General features: G+C 44.3%; 1 protein-coding gene across 2 annotated transcripts in view; it reads right to left on the reverse strand.

Moving 5' to 3' along the window:
* MCC (MCC regulator of WNT signaling pathway) overlaps window positions 1–12,602 on the reverse strand; it is a 512,678-nt gene that overhangs the window by 104,146 nt on the left and 395,930 nt on the right. For both annotated transcript variants that reach the window (XM_058277125.1, XM_058277133.2), the window contains one exon: window positions 1,671–1,834. In XM_058277125.1, the coding sequence (XP_058133108.1) occupies window positions 1,671–1,834 (164 nt within the window). The remainder of the gene's footprint in view (window positions 1–1,670; window positions 1,835–12,602) is intronic.

Consider the following 12,602-nt stretch of genomic DNA (forward strand, 5'->3'; position numbering starts at 1 on the left):
TAATTAATAAGATGGCTATGAACTGAAAAGAACAGATTCTTAATGGTACTTGGAAATGGAAAGTTGAAAAAAATCTCATTTAAAACAGAATTAACGGTGAAGAAACATGCATGAAGTTAGGAAAAAAGGAAGCACTCACTCTGCTTTCTTTCGGAAAGTATTCACTCACATTTATTGTCCCTTGGAAAAGGAGGTTTAAGCCAACTGATATGGAAAGAGGAGGGAAAATTACCATATAGGGGTAGAGGGCAGTAAACAGATGTGATGAGAAAAAGTTCTCAAATCCTGAAAACATAAGGGTGCATCGCTCATGCTGGCTCCCTGAGGAAGGCAGTTTCCCAGCTATTGCCATCACCTTCTCCGTGTTGTGCTCTGTCCTTCCTTTCAAATCTGAGATTCTTAGCTACTTGGCTCTGCTCCAGGACCCACTATGCCCCTTTCTGGTTGGCCGAAGTCCTTGGCCTCCTCTCTCCCTTGGCCTCCTCAATTGCCAAGGCTAGTAACCAAGATGATGTTTAAATCATGTATGCAGCCTGGGAGACTCAAAGAAACACCAAGGCTATTTCCCATCCCAAACTGCATCAACTACACATTTATAATTAAGATGCATAAAGATGGAAAACTGGGTGCATTATAAACATGCATCACAGTTTACCTTGAGGCACTACAGCTCTTTCTTGAAATCTAGGATTACTATTGATGAATACTTGGGCCTGGGGTCCGAAGACATTTTTCCAAAAAAAATCACCTTTTCATTTTGCTCCTCCCAGACTTTACGTTAGTTTAAATGTTGAATCACTAAGCTACAGTGAAGTAACAGAAGATACCAGAAGCCAATAGCAAAAGGACTTGCCTTTCCCATTGTACAAGACGAGTTTCTGTGGATGCAGCCAATTCCTCTCACCTGGTCCTCCTTAAGTAGTAAGAGGGATGCTTGTTGAAGGTGTGGCTGAGCCCTGGCTTGTGTGCTCAGGACAGGGACAGGTAACTTCCTCTTTCCCATTCCAGCCCTGGACCTTCCTGTCTGTTAGCACCACAAATTGGTAACACCTGAAATAATATTCTAGTGGCCTTAATGCATTAATACAATTTCTAAGTTAAAAAAAACTTAGGACTTAAGATGCTAAATAATGAGCCACACTAAAATGATGTAGTATAACACTGGAAACACATAACAGTTTCCAGGTAAATTGTCCTTTTTACTGCAAAACTAGTGATATTATTTTTTTAGGTACCAGGGGCCAGGGATTGAACCTAAACCAGGGACCTCATAAGTGGGAAGCTGGTATTCAACCACTGAGCCACGTCTGCTCCCCTGAGTGGGTTTTTTCATTTGTTTTGCTTGTTTTTTTTTTTCTATGAGGCACCAGGAACTGAACCTGGGACCTCTCTATGGGAAACAGGTGCTCAACTGCTTGAGCCACATCTACTCCCCAAAGCTAGTGATCTTGAGTGTTGATTTAATGACGTCTTCTGGCATAATTCAGTTCAACAAAAATTTACAGGGCCCCCACTACCATACAGTGGTCCAATCATAGAAACATTCAAGCCTAACAGCTGTTTAAGAAAATACACTTCAAAAGAGAGGGATCTGGCCACTCCCATATAATCCCCTAGAGCCTGACTTGTGTGTGGGGGGTGGTGGGGATGGAGGGGTCCTGGTGCTCTACCTTAATGGCCAAGTCGCAGTGCTCGCTGGCCGTGGTGAGCTGCTCGATGTGCCTGTCCACCTCGGCCACGGAGAGGCTGCAGCTGCTCTTCTTCCTGCCGCACACGACATTCTCCAGCCCCGTCAGCACCCTCTGCAGTTCCGAGTTCAGGTCGCTACAGTTATCTGTGGGAGAAGGTAGACAAAAAGGCGTAAGCAGACAAGCAGGCAAAGCAGGCTCTCATCCCACTTACCGTGAGGGACCCATCCAGGTCTAATGGAATGCTGCAGGAATTTAGGATTTCAAGTTTAACGCCATTCAGCCTAATGGGACAGGCCTGTGAGGTTTGCAGCCACACTTTAAAGTTCTTTATCTGGCCTTCAGACACAGCCATTTTGTAAATGAATTCTTTGTCTTTTGCTTAAAGGCAGCCACATCTCAAGTTTCTTTAATAAGAACAGCCCCAAAAGGTGCTTTTGGGAATTTAGAAGATTCCGGTCACTCTCTGCTGCCGGCTATCTGACAGGCACTGATTCCAGAAAGAGTTCTAGCTAAGAAGAACCCCAAACTTTCCTAAACAAACACATAAATAAAACAAAAAAGTTCCAGACTGAGCAGAGATACTAGATATTTTAAAAAGTAGACACTGTAAGAGACAGCCTTTGCCCTAAGTGAGCTTATAATCAGGGCTTTTTTCAGAATCCAACCAAAAAGCCCCAACAATGCAAAGGAACCCAAATTCTTGCATCCAGGGAAAAATAAACTGTTGTAACAAGTTCCATATGTTCTCCACACAAATGTCTTGTAACCAGTCCTAATAATTTGATTCTGACTTTAAAAATTTGGGTTACTTTTATTTGCTGGGCACCCAGGGCCTGGTCAAGGGAGGAAAATTACAATCTTAACGTGAGCTATATACACCTTGGAAGGTAGCTTTGCTGGGAGGAAAAAACAACCACCCAGCCCCTAAAGTCAAATGCAAATTTCTTCACCTGCTCTTTGGGATTCTGTATATCACAATACCATTCAATTATTGCAGCAAGTCAGCAGGCATCTGACTAGATGCAACCTCTTAAAGTAACATCCTTCTCCTCTAGTCTGATTCTTGCACAAAAGAATCTGTGTCTTCAGTTTCCTTCTGCTTTCCTCCTTTCCCATCACAGGTTCCATATGCTAAAATGGGCTACTGTTTCCCATGGTTACCTACAGAAGACTTGAAGAAAACTTTTCACACCACTAGCAAAAGGATTTCTCAGGATGTTTTAGTCAACTTCAAGTGGATGCCTTATCTGTTTGTTACCTATACCTAGGGAGCAGAAGAGCCTGAGGCTCTCTCTCCATTCAATGCACACAAATATTCCTTCAGACTCTCAACCCTGTTCCTCACTGACCTCTCCCACCTCTGCCAATGGCTCTACCATCCACCCAGTTACTCAGCTGACTCTGTGAGGCAACCTTGATTTCCTTTTGGCCTCACATTCCAAATCCAATCTTGTGAATGTGACCTCCAAAGCTCATCCCCAAACTGATCTCACCATTCCAAAGACAGCCCTTTGGCTCCAGCACCATTTCTTCTTGCCCAGGCCACTGTAACAACCCCTATCTCTACTACCCATCCTGTAGTGCTTCAGCAGCCTCTCAGAAACACAGGTAGGATCACGTCACTCCCTCAGTCCAAATGGGCTAATGGTTTCCCGTTGTCATTAGACTCAAGTCCGAATCCTTACCCTGGCCTATAAGACCCTACATGATCAGGACATGTGGTTCTCATCCCAGCCTACACCACTGAATTCCCTGGGGAGCTTTTATAAAATACCACCTTCTAGGCTCCACCCCAGACCAATTAGACCACAATCTCTTGGGTTGGGGCTTGCGCACTGGAAACTTTTTTAAGTTCCTCAGACTGGCTGGGGTGAGTAGCTTTGAGCTGGACCACCCACATTCCCCTCATTCCCCGTGCTCTGTTCACCCTCCAGGCCTTCTCTCTGTCCAGAGAACAAGAACCTGCCAAACTTCTTTCTGCCCCAGGGATTCCTTTTCCTTTGCTGTTTCCTCTGTCTAGAGTGATTTCTACCCAAATCTCCACTTATATTCTGCTCTCAGCTCAAAGGCCACCTCTTCACCAAGTACTTCCCTCACCACTCTATCCAAAGCTCGGGTTCCCATCTTCTCACCTACCCAAGAACTACTCATTGTCCTATTTTCTTCACAATTATCAATACTTGATCTGATTTCAGTATTTATCTCTCCCCTACTAAAAGGTAGGCTCAATGAAAGAAGGAACTTTGGTCCGGCTCACTGTTTTAACTCAACAATAGACTCAAAAGGTGATCAAAACAATTTTAAATGAACAGCTAGAAATACCATGTCACTATATATTCAAGAGAGAGCAAGAGTAGAAATATAGACTGTTAACAGCAGCACGTTTACTTCAGACTTATGCTGAGGTGCTAACAACTAGAGGACTCTCATCCCTGTAGAAGGTCCTCTAGAGATGGAGGACAGGTGCTGCCACTGACTTCAGGCAAGGGGGGCCAAGCCGGGTATAGCACTCCCCAGCGAGCACACATGTTGGTGGAGCGGTTTCCTGAACAGATTTAATTCCAGGATAATAATCAGAGAATTATGATGATTTACCTCAAGGTATAGGGTTTCCTGGCACCCTGAGCTGGAGTGAAGGCAGATTCCTGAATTATTGGCATTATTAAATGATTATGTGTGGAATGAGGGAGAATGGTGCATCTCTTCAGTCATTCCATACGGGTCTCCACCCTATACAACAATCATACTGAATGTGTCTGCAGAGGGCTCTCACAGAGCAATCAGGCTGTATCCTGAAGATGTTGGGCGGCTCTATTAATCAAACAGTTGCCAAGTTCTGGTCTCATGTTCTGGGGTACAAAGATGAAAAAAAGATTGTCCTCAACTCTGAGAGGCTCACAGACCTATAAAGCAAAAGCCACAGCCTCTGCCCTCAGCTGTAAGTCATCACCCGGGGAAAAGTGGCCACAGAGAGCATGGTGTCAGCATGGGAGAAACAAACAGGAAACAGAGGGTTTCTCTCTCTCTCTCTCTCTCTCTCTCTCTCTCTCTCTCTCTCTCTATCTATCTATCTCTCCTCCCCCCCCTTCAGTTGTCTGCTCTCTGTGTTCATTTGCTTTGTATTCTTGTCACCGCTTCTATCCTTATCGCCAGCACCGGAATCTGTGTCTCTTTTTGTTGCATCATCTTGTTGTGTCAGCTCTCCGTGTGTGCGGCACAATTCTTGGGTAGGTTGCACTTCCTTTCACGCTGGGCGGCTCTCCTTACGGGGCGCACTCCTTGCACGTGGGGCTCCCCTACACGGGGGACACCCCTGTGTGGCAGGCCACTGTGTGTGGGCCAGCTCCACACGGGTCAAGGAGGCCTGGGGTTTGAACTGCGGACCTCCCATGGTTTATATGGCACTTCTTTCCAAGAAAGAATTAGCAGGGAGTGGATGTGGCTCAGGCAGTTGGGTGCCTGCCTCCCACATGAGAGGTCCTGAGTTTGGTTCCCGGTGCCTCCTAAAGAAGACAAACAAACAAATGAGCAGACAACAATAAAAGACCAACTAGCAAAGACCAATAAGCAAACAGATGAGGGAGCCATGGGTGGGGTGGGGGAGGGGGAGAATTAGCAGTAGCTTATATCAAAGAACCACATTAAAGGAAACCAAGGAAAGACTGAGAAGTGAACATAGCTGGTGGAACCAACTATTTCATTTAGCACTGAGCTTCCTGGCAGACAAATTAAAAATGAATTATTGCCTGTCAGAAAGGAGAAGGTTTGGCAGTTGCACAGGGGAGACAATATGTTTTTGGCAATAATGCTTAGAGAATTCAGGTACAAAAAACTTAATATGTGGCATTAAGTGATATGATTGCCATATCCTCAGTCATGGTTTCACACAAGCAGACTTCCTATGGTTTCTCTTCATAGTAACCTTCAATCAAAACAGAAGCTGTAGTCTATTAGAGTATGGTGTAAAGGAAATTCTGGGAATGGCTAAACTAATGTCACCTTGACATCCGGCCTTCTCGTTGTCTAATTTGCTGTAAAGATGAAGCCAAGTGCAAAGAAGAATAGAGTGGACTTATCCGTTAGACCAGAGAATGCAATCTAGCCACCTGCAGCCAAAGGTGTATTTTACTTTCAAGCAGTGCCATGGCATAGCCTTTTATTGAAAAAAAGTTTTTAATTATCAATATTTTTTAAAAGTTAGAATTCATGGCATTCTTGTAAAATTAGAAGGTTGGGCAATGCTGGGCCTGGCTTCTCACACAACAACAATCAGCTAAGTGGCCAGCAGTGGGCTCCTCTGTACTTGGCCTTGCTAGGCTCTCTGCTGCTCTACTGGCCTCACTCATGCCACTCACCGCCTGCCTCTGTAGGAGTCCACAGTGCCTGAATTTCACTGTCTTCTCTAAATGTAACTTTTTCCACTTAGGCTTCTGATAGGAGTTGGAAAACAGACAGTTCAGGTTATATTTTTCTACTGAAAAATAGAACCCAGAGCCTTAGATTTTTATGTTGCTGTTTAAGGGAAGATCCGTATACTTTGCAAATCTGGAAAGAAGATAATAAGGCATTTATGGATATGAAAATTAAGAAGCCCAAACAGCATTCCTGTGTGGTCAAACACATACTAATGGACAAAGCTGGTTTTCTTCTTCCTCCCAGAGTTGCACATTAACACTGTATCAGAGTGGGCTCATTTTGACTCAGGTGGTAAGGCTGCCTGCTTTATTTTTTTTTCCTCCTGTACCAACCCTAATGAAGTTAAAAAACTAAGCCTAGAGCTTCAGGGTGCCTAAGAATTACCTCCTGAGGCCTCCATTTTGCTCAAATGTGGCCACTCTCTAAGCCAAACTCAGCATATAAATATATTACCTTCCCTGCAGTGTGGGACATAACTCCCAGGTGATAAGCCTCCCTGGTGCCAAGGGATTACTACCAAGCACCAGCTGGTGATGCAACTAGAAAAAGAACTTGAATAAAAGGGGGAAACGGTAAAGACAAATGAGTTTACATGGCTAAGAGACTTCAAAATGAGTTGGGAGGTCATCAGAGGGGTCATGCTTATGCACATCTCAGCAGGATCCCAGAGACAGCCAAAGAAGATACAACCCCAGGCACTGGTGCTCCTGAGGGCTATGGAGATACACATGTTCTATAGTCATGGTAGACAGCTCTGGAGTTCAGTGCCTTGTCAATGGGCCCTACTTTGGAATTTGTGTTCCTGAATCTGACGGAATTGGACTCAGACGTGACCTCTCTACACATACCTCTTCTGTCATTTTTACTGAACCTGTGGTTGGCTGGGGTTGATGTATGCTCAGGAGACTTGAATCCCTGGACTGTCCATGTGCCAGCTGGGCCCTGAGCCTTGGCAGAGTTGCAACACCTATTCTCCAGTTCATTGGACTTACCCACGTCAGCTAATAGGGAGGTGAAGATGGTCAACTAATCTATTCCTGTGGGTGTGATATCCTTTGATTGCATTAAATTCTGTTGAGGATCCTTTGATTAGACTACTTGATAAGATCAATTTAGGGCTTTTGATTGGACTATGTCAGTGAGGTGTGACTCAGGATAAGTCTGCCCCTTTGCTGGGTGACATAAGCAGAAACACACAGAGACACAGGAAAAGGAAGCTTCCATTTTTTATCCTGCCATGTGAGAGAGGACTAGAGGATGGGTGAAGCATGAAGCCCCCAAGAGGCTGGGTTATGGAGCACCTCTAAAGTCCCAAAAGGCTTAAGAGCTGAGGTCCAGGGTAAGATGAGCCACATGCCTGATAGCTTACAGCTCAACTGGGGAAGAAAGCAATGCTGAAGACTGATAGAGGAGGCCTGGAAAGAGACAAGTCCTATGCCAGGTTTGCCTACAGTTGCAGAAAGGTGGAGACCTTGGCAGAGATCAGTGGCTTCTTGCTTCCCCACATGGTGGCTGACTTTGGTGAGAAACTACCTCTCATGGTACCTTCAATTTGGACTTCACACAGTCTTGGAACTGAAAGTTTTTACCACAAACAAATGCTCTTTATAAAAGCCAATCCATTTCTGGTACTTTGGCAAACTAAAACAGAAATTGATACCAGAGAAGAAGGGTTGTGCTGCTTGCAATGACCAAAAATGCTTGGAGGAAAGAACTAGAGATTCTTTTAGCATTAGCACAGACTTTTTGCTAAGAGACAAGATGTTACGTCCAAAAGATATGAAAGTTCAGATCTTGTTGTAACTCAAAGGCTGAAACCAGGAGGGCTGCAGCTTTCTTTTGGTAGGCCTCTCCATTCTGCATGGACCAAGGCCCTCTCTGACTCCATCAAGGCATGAGCAAAACCAGAACAAAAGAACCATGAAAATGACTTCCAGGTCTAAGTGCCAAGGAGAAGGCTGAAGGGCAACAGAGTAAGGGGTATCCATAGAGGTCACCCCCAACCTGTGTCTACATAAGACAACATGATTTATGAGAACTCTGTTGCTACAGTTTAAGAACACTTCAACATTATTGATGAGACAAACAGACATTATGAACCTTCCAATGTGACAGAGTGGTGAGGACACACAGTCACTCATGTATATGTTTGCAAAAAATTGTGATCCTTCATTTAATAATGATGAAACCACCAGACCATTCAGATTGAGGACTTTTTAATGCAACTATTAGCCTAGCATCCTCAAAAATATCAGTCATAAAAGACAAAAAAAAAGGTGGGGGACCTGCTTTAGAATAAAGGAGAGTAAAGAAACAAGATAAATAAATATAATGTGGGTGCCTTGAATGCATCCTGAATAAAACAAAGGCAACAAAAGACATTAGTGGTACAGCTGTGGAAATCTGAATATGGAATAAATACAATAACTTTCTAGACAAGAACAGAATATGGATACACTGAAGTCTAGAACAAACACAGGAACCACTGAGATGATCGATTTCTAAATGCAGCTACCTGAACAGGAAAGTTCTCCTGAAAGTGTGTCTCCCACACCCAGATCATCACGGGGAACAGCGACACCATCGGGGGAGAGTGCCGAGCGGCACGTCTCCACCCCTGCCAAGCCCTGCCTCCACAGGGAGGGAAAGCCTTCAGAGGTTCCTTTCTGAAAGAAAATGAGGCTACATTTTCAGGGCTCCTACTTAGCAAAATCTTACTAGCCTGAAAACAATGAAAATTGTTTTCATTTTCGCTGTTGTCACTTTGGATTTTTAACCCGGTTTCTCTAAAATAGCAAATTTGGTCTTAAATATAGTGAAGGCTTAAGAAAGATAACCTAAAATGACCTGCCACGGAGCTGTCCTCCAGGGGCTGTGACCCCAGCTGCCTGGATGCCCTTTCTTGAATCTTCCCTTTAAGCTGCCACAGACCCTCCTCCCCCATTCCCAGCCCCTGTGATATCAAAGTCCTGGCTGTGGCTTCTAGAGAGCAAGGCTCTAATAACACATATTTTTTAAAAGTTCAGATTCACATGGAATTAGTTTATTGTATTTATTTGGTTTCTAATCACCCCAACTGGTACAGTTTCAAAAGAAGATAATGTGTAGTGTTGCAGAGGATGCGAGGAAACCAGCAGGAGTGTGAACTGAACTACTAGTGCCATCTTTAGCGCAGAGAGAGGGGCAGCAATTTGGCTGTATGTAAGAAAAATATTAAAAACCATTTCGCACCTCTAAGTTATTCCAAGAAAACAGAGGCATATTTATTAGGGGATAAAGTCCGGCCCCCTCACTGGGCCGCCAAGGCCCCCCACCCCAACCCAGTCACTGGCCCCTGGCAGCTCTGAGCTCACCTCTGACCAGCCTCTTGCCAGCTCACTGAGCTCCGTTGAGCCCAATTGGCCCTCCCTCAGCGCCTGGATCACCTGCCTCAGCTCAAGAGTCTCTCTTCAAGAAGGCTGTTTCTAGCCTCCAGAGAAAACAGCGCAGACACAGCAGGCCTGCCACTGGCCCTAGTCCCGTGCTCTGAGGCTCTCCCTGTGGCAGAAGCCGTAGAGAATTTCTCAGCCTCCAGGAGAGGAAGCTGTGCTTCTGGCCTCCAAATGTGGTCTGCAAGTGCTTCTCACAGAAACAGTGTTCACAGTGATGGCTGGGGTCTGTAGCAGCACTAGTTAGATCCCATACTTAATTTATATGAGAGATCAAATAGGCTTTCAGAGGCTGGCAGCAAGTCTTTATAACACTGGGTTTAAGGAAGATATGTCATGAGTTTCAAATAACCAAATAAACAGATGAACCTTAGGAATCACAGGCTGTTTAGAAAATAAGACTGCTCATATTAGAAAAGTGGTCCATGAATCCCAACAATTGTGGGTGCACATTTTGAATAAGTGTTGAAGATGAATGCCTTACTATTTTTCAGGTCACTTTTGGGGGCAGAAACATTATCAAACAGTAGGATTAAAGGGAAATAGTCCGAAGTAACACAAACTGAAGTGGAGCAACAGTCTTTTGTACTCTCAAACCTGGTCACTCTAAGGAAAGTTCTGGAATGATTTGAGGCAGACTCCTCAGTCACTTGTGCCTACCAACATTTGCAGACAGGTCTTGTTTGACCAGGCTCAGGTCTCTGGGAGAAAACACACAGTTGCCTCAGAGAGTGCTCCCGTGAATCGATGGTCAAAACTTCAAAGCCTTGCCCTGGGATTGGTTCTCGGGGATGACTAACATGTCAAACCTTTTGGGAAAAATTAAGTTCCCCAATTAAAGTAAAGGGAAGAAAAAAGGCAACAAAGGGCTTGCCTTGTTACATCAACCAGTCAGGGAATTATTTTCAGACCCTTCTAACTTCCAACCTGTGGATGGTTCTTCAAAGTTTCAGAATCAGGTTACAAATAATCTGGTTCCCTTATAAAAGTCTTGGCTGGAGGAAAAGAGACTACCCGGCTACCTCATTCCTAACAAAAAGCAAGTATTCTCCACATAGGCCACTTGCCTTTTGTAAGCACTTCTCTTCACACTGGCAGAAATTGTTTCTGGAAGAGGCAGTGCTGCCTTTCCCTACCCCAATCCCTTTTCCCCACTGTGAGCGGCTGCTTGACACTTTAAACGTTTTTCCTGAAGCCATTAAGCCTCATCAGCCATAGCCAGAAAAATCTGGCTTTAACGTTAAACATATTTCTTCATCACCGCCAAGCCAAAAAGTCAGGTTTCATGTGCAAATTCTTCCTTGGTTGTCCTCCAAAAAATACACATACCACGGAAATATCTACCCAAATGATCACACCAGCAACCAAGTTATCTTATGTGTAACTTTCTTTCAACCCTGAACGTGTAAGAGTTTAGTACTGTTAAATTCCAGGAAAATAAGAATTTCTCACCCACAACTAGAAGAGATCTTAAAATACTACAGCACAACCCCCCACTGCTGTGCAGAGGTCCATCTGATCAGGGATTTGGTTTTATAAATAATTGCTCCAGACAAGCTTTGCCATTGTATTAACAGAGTTGGGTAAACAGCCTGTTGGAGAGTACACCAAACATGTTGTAACACATGATGCCATGAGCCCATGGTGCACACATCTGTGCTCTGCTCTATTGCAACATCCGGAATAATTTGGTCTGAGAGTGTAGTTTCTAATAGGGATTCACAAAATCTCGTTTAGCTACACACACACTGCCATTGGCCAGGTGTTTGTGATCACACAGCTGTTCCATAAACTCCCCCATCAACAGTAGAGAGCCACAAAGGACTGCAGAAAGCACAGCACACCAACCACAGGCATGCTTTATGTTTAAGCAGAGAAGGGTAAAAGCAAAGACATCTGGAGAAACACTGGCATCAAGAACAAAAACATCTCAGCTGTGTAGCCTTGGAAAAGTTACTTAACCTCTCTGAACTTTATCCCAATTTTTCCCATTTTCACAGAGGAGGAAATGAGGGCCTCTTTGAGGGATGAAGATTAAATGTGAAGATGCATACAAATGCCTGAGAGAGTACATAAACACAGCATGCTAGCTATTATATCCAGCCTCTTTTAAGTGGAACTCTTTGCCAAATTTAGGAAATAAAAATCTCAAGGCACAATTCCTACCTTGGCTTTGTCCCTTTAATTTCTCTATATTACAATTGTATGACCAGGGTAATCCAGTTAATTTCAAGATGAACCAGAGGTATTCCAGTTCATTTTAAGATGCAGTGTGAGAGAAGCCAGTGCCCCTTCTCCTTTCTGTGATTGCTTAGGAAAGTCAAAGCTCACTCTATGTTGGTGGTTTGCTCCATAGGACCTGATGATGGTGTACAGAGGCCAGCTAACTGAAGGGGCAAACAAAGGAAAGTGCTTTTTGATCAAGTGAACAGGATGGACTTTTTCTTGTTATCTTTAAATGGAGACCAGCAAATATACCACAGCAAATTCTGCACATAGAATCCAGCTCCAGATGACCTATGGGCTCCTAATGCAGGTTTGCAAATAGAGCAACCATAATGAAATGGCTGCTTTTAAATGATTTCCTATAATGGTGTTTACATATGGAAGCTTTTCCCCTATTGAAGCAGTTTGGCAAGGGAATAAGAAGAGGCAGGCGTCCAGTTCTGATTAATCAGCACTCCGCTGCACTCTGTGCTGAGGCCCTAATGAACTCCTTGGAGATGTCTCTATTAGTCTCTCCTCTCAGGAGCTCTGAGAGGTCCACAGTGTGTGTGGATACATACTGGGTGTCTGTCCATATAGTGGGCTTATTCCTGCATTCCCTAAATGTACCTGATTATGAAATCTTGATGGTTATGAAACTTAATTTCACAAAATACAATCTGAGGGAATCGAATGGAGCAATCAGCGCAGGGCTGGCCCTTTGTGGTGCCTGGGAACTGGGTGGCTGCTTGAATCTGTGGGACTGCCTGAGGCTGTCGAGAAGCTTGGGGCTGCTAGGGTTAGGGGACTATGGGGCTGGTATGAATTTACAATGCAGGACTTTGGCCCAAAGCTGGGACGC

This window comes from Dasypus novemcinctus, chromosome 2, assembly GCF_030445035.2.
Source record: "Dasypus novemcinctus isolate mDasNov1 chromosome 2, mDasNov1.1.hap2, whole genome shotgun sequence".
In the NCBI taxonomy this organism is placed as follows: Eukaryota; Metazoa; Chordata; class Mammalia; order Cingulata; family Dasypodidae; genus Dasypus; species Dasypus novemcinctus.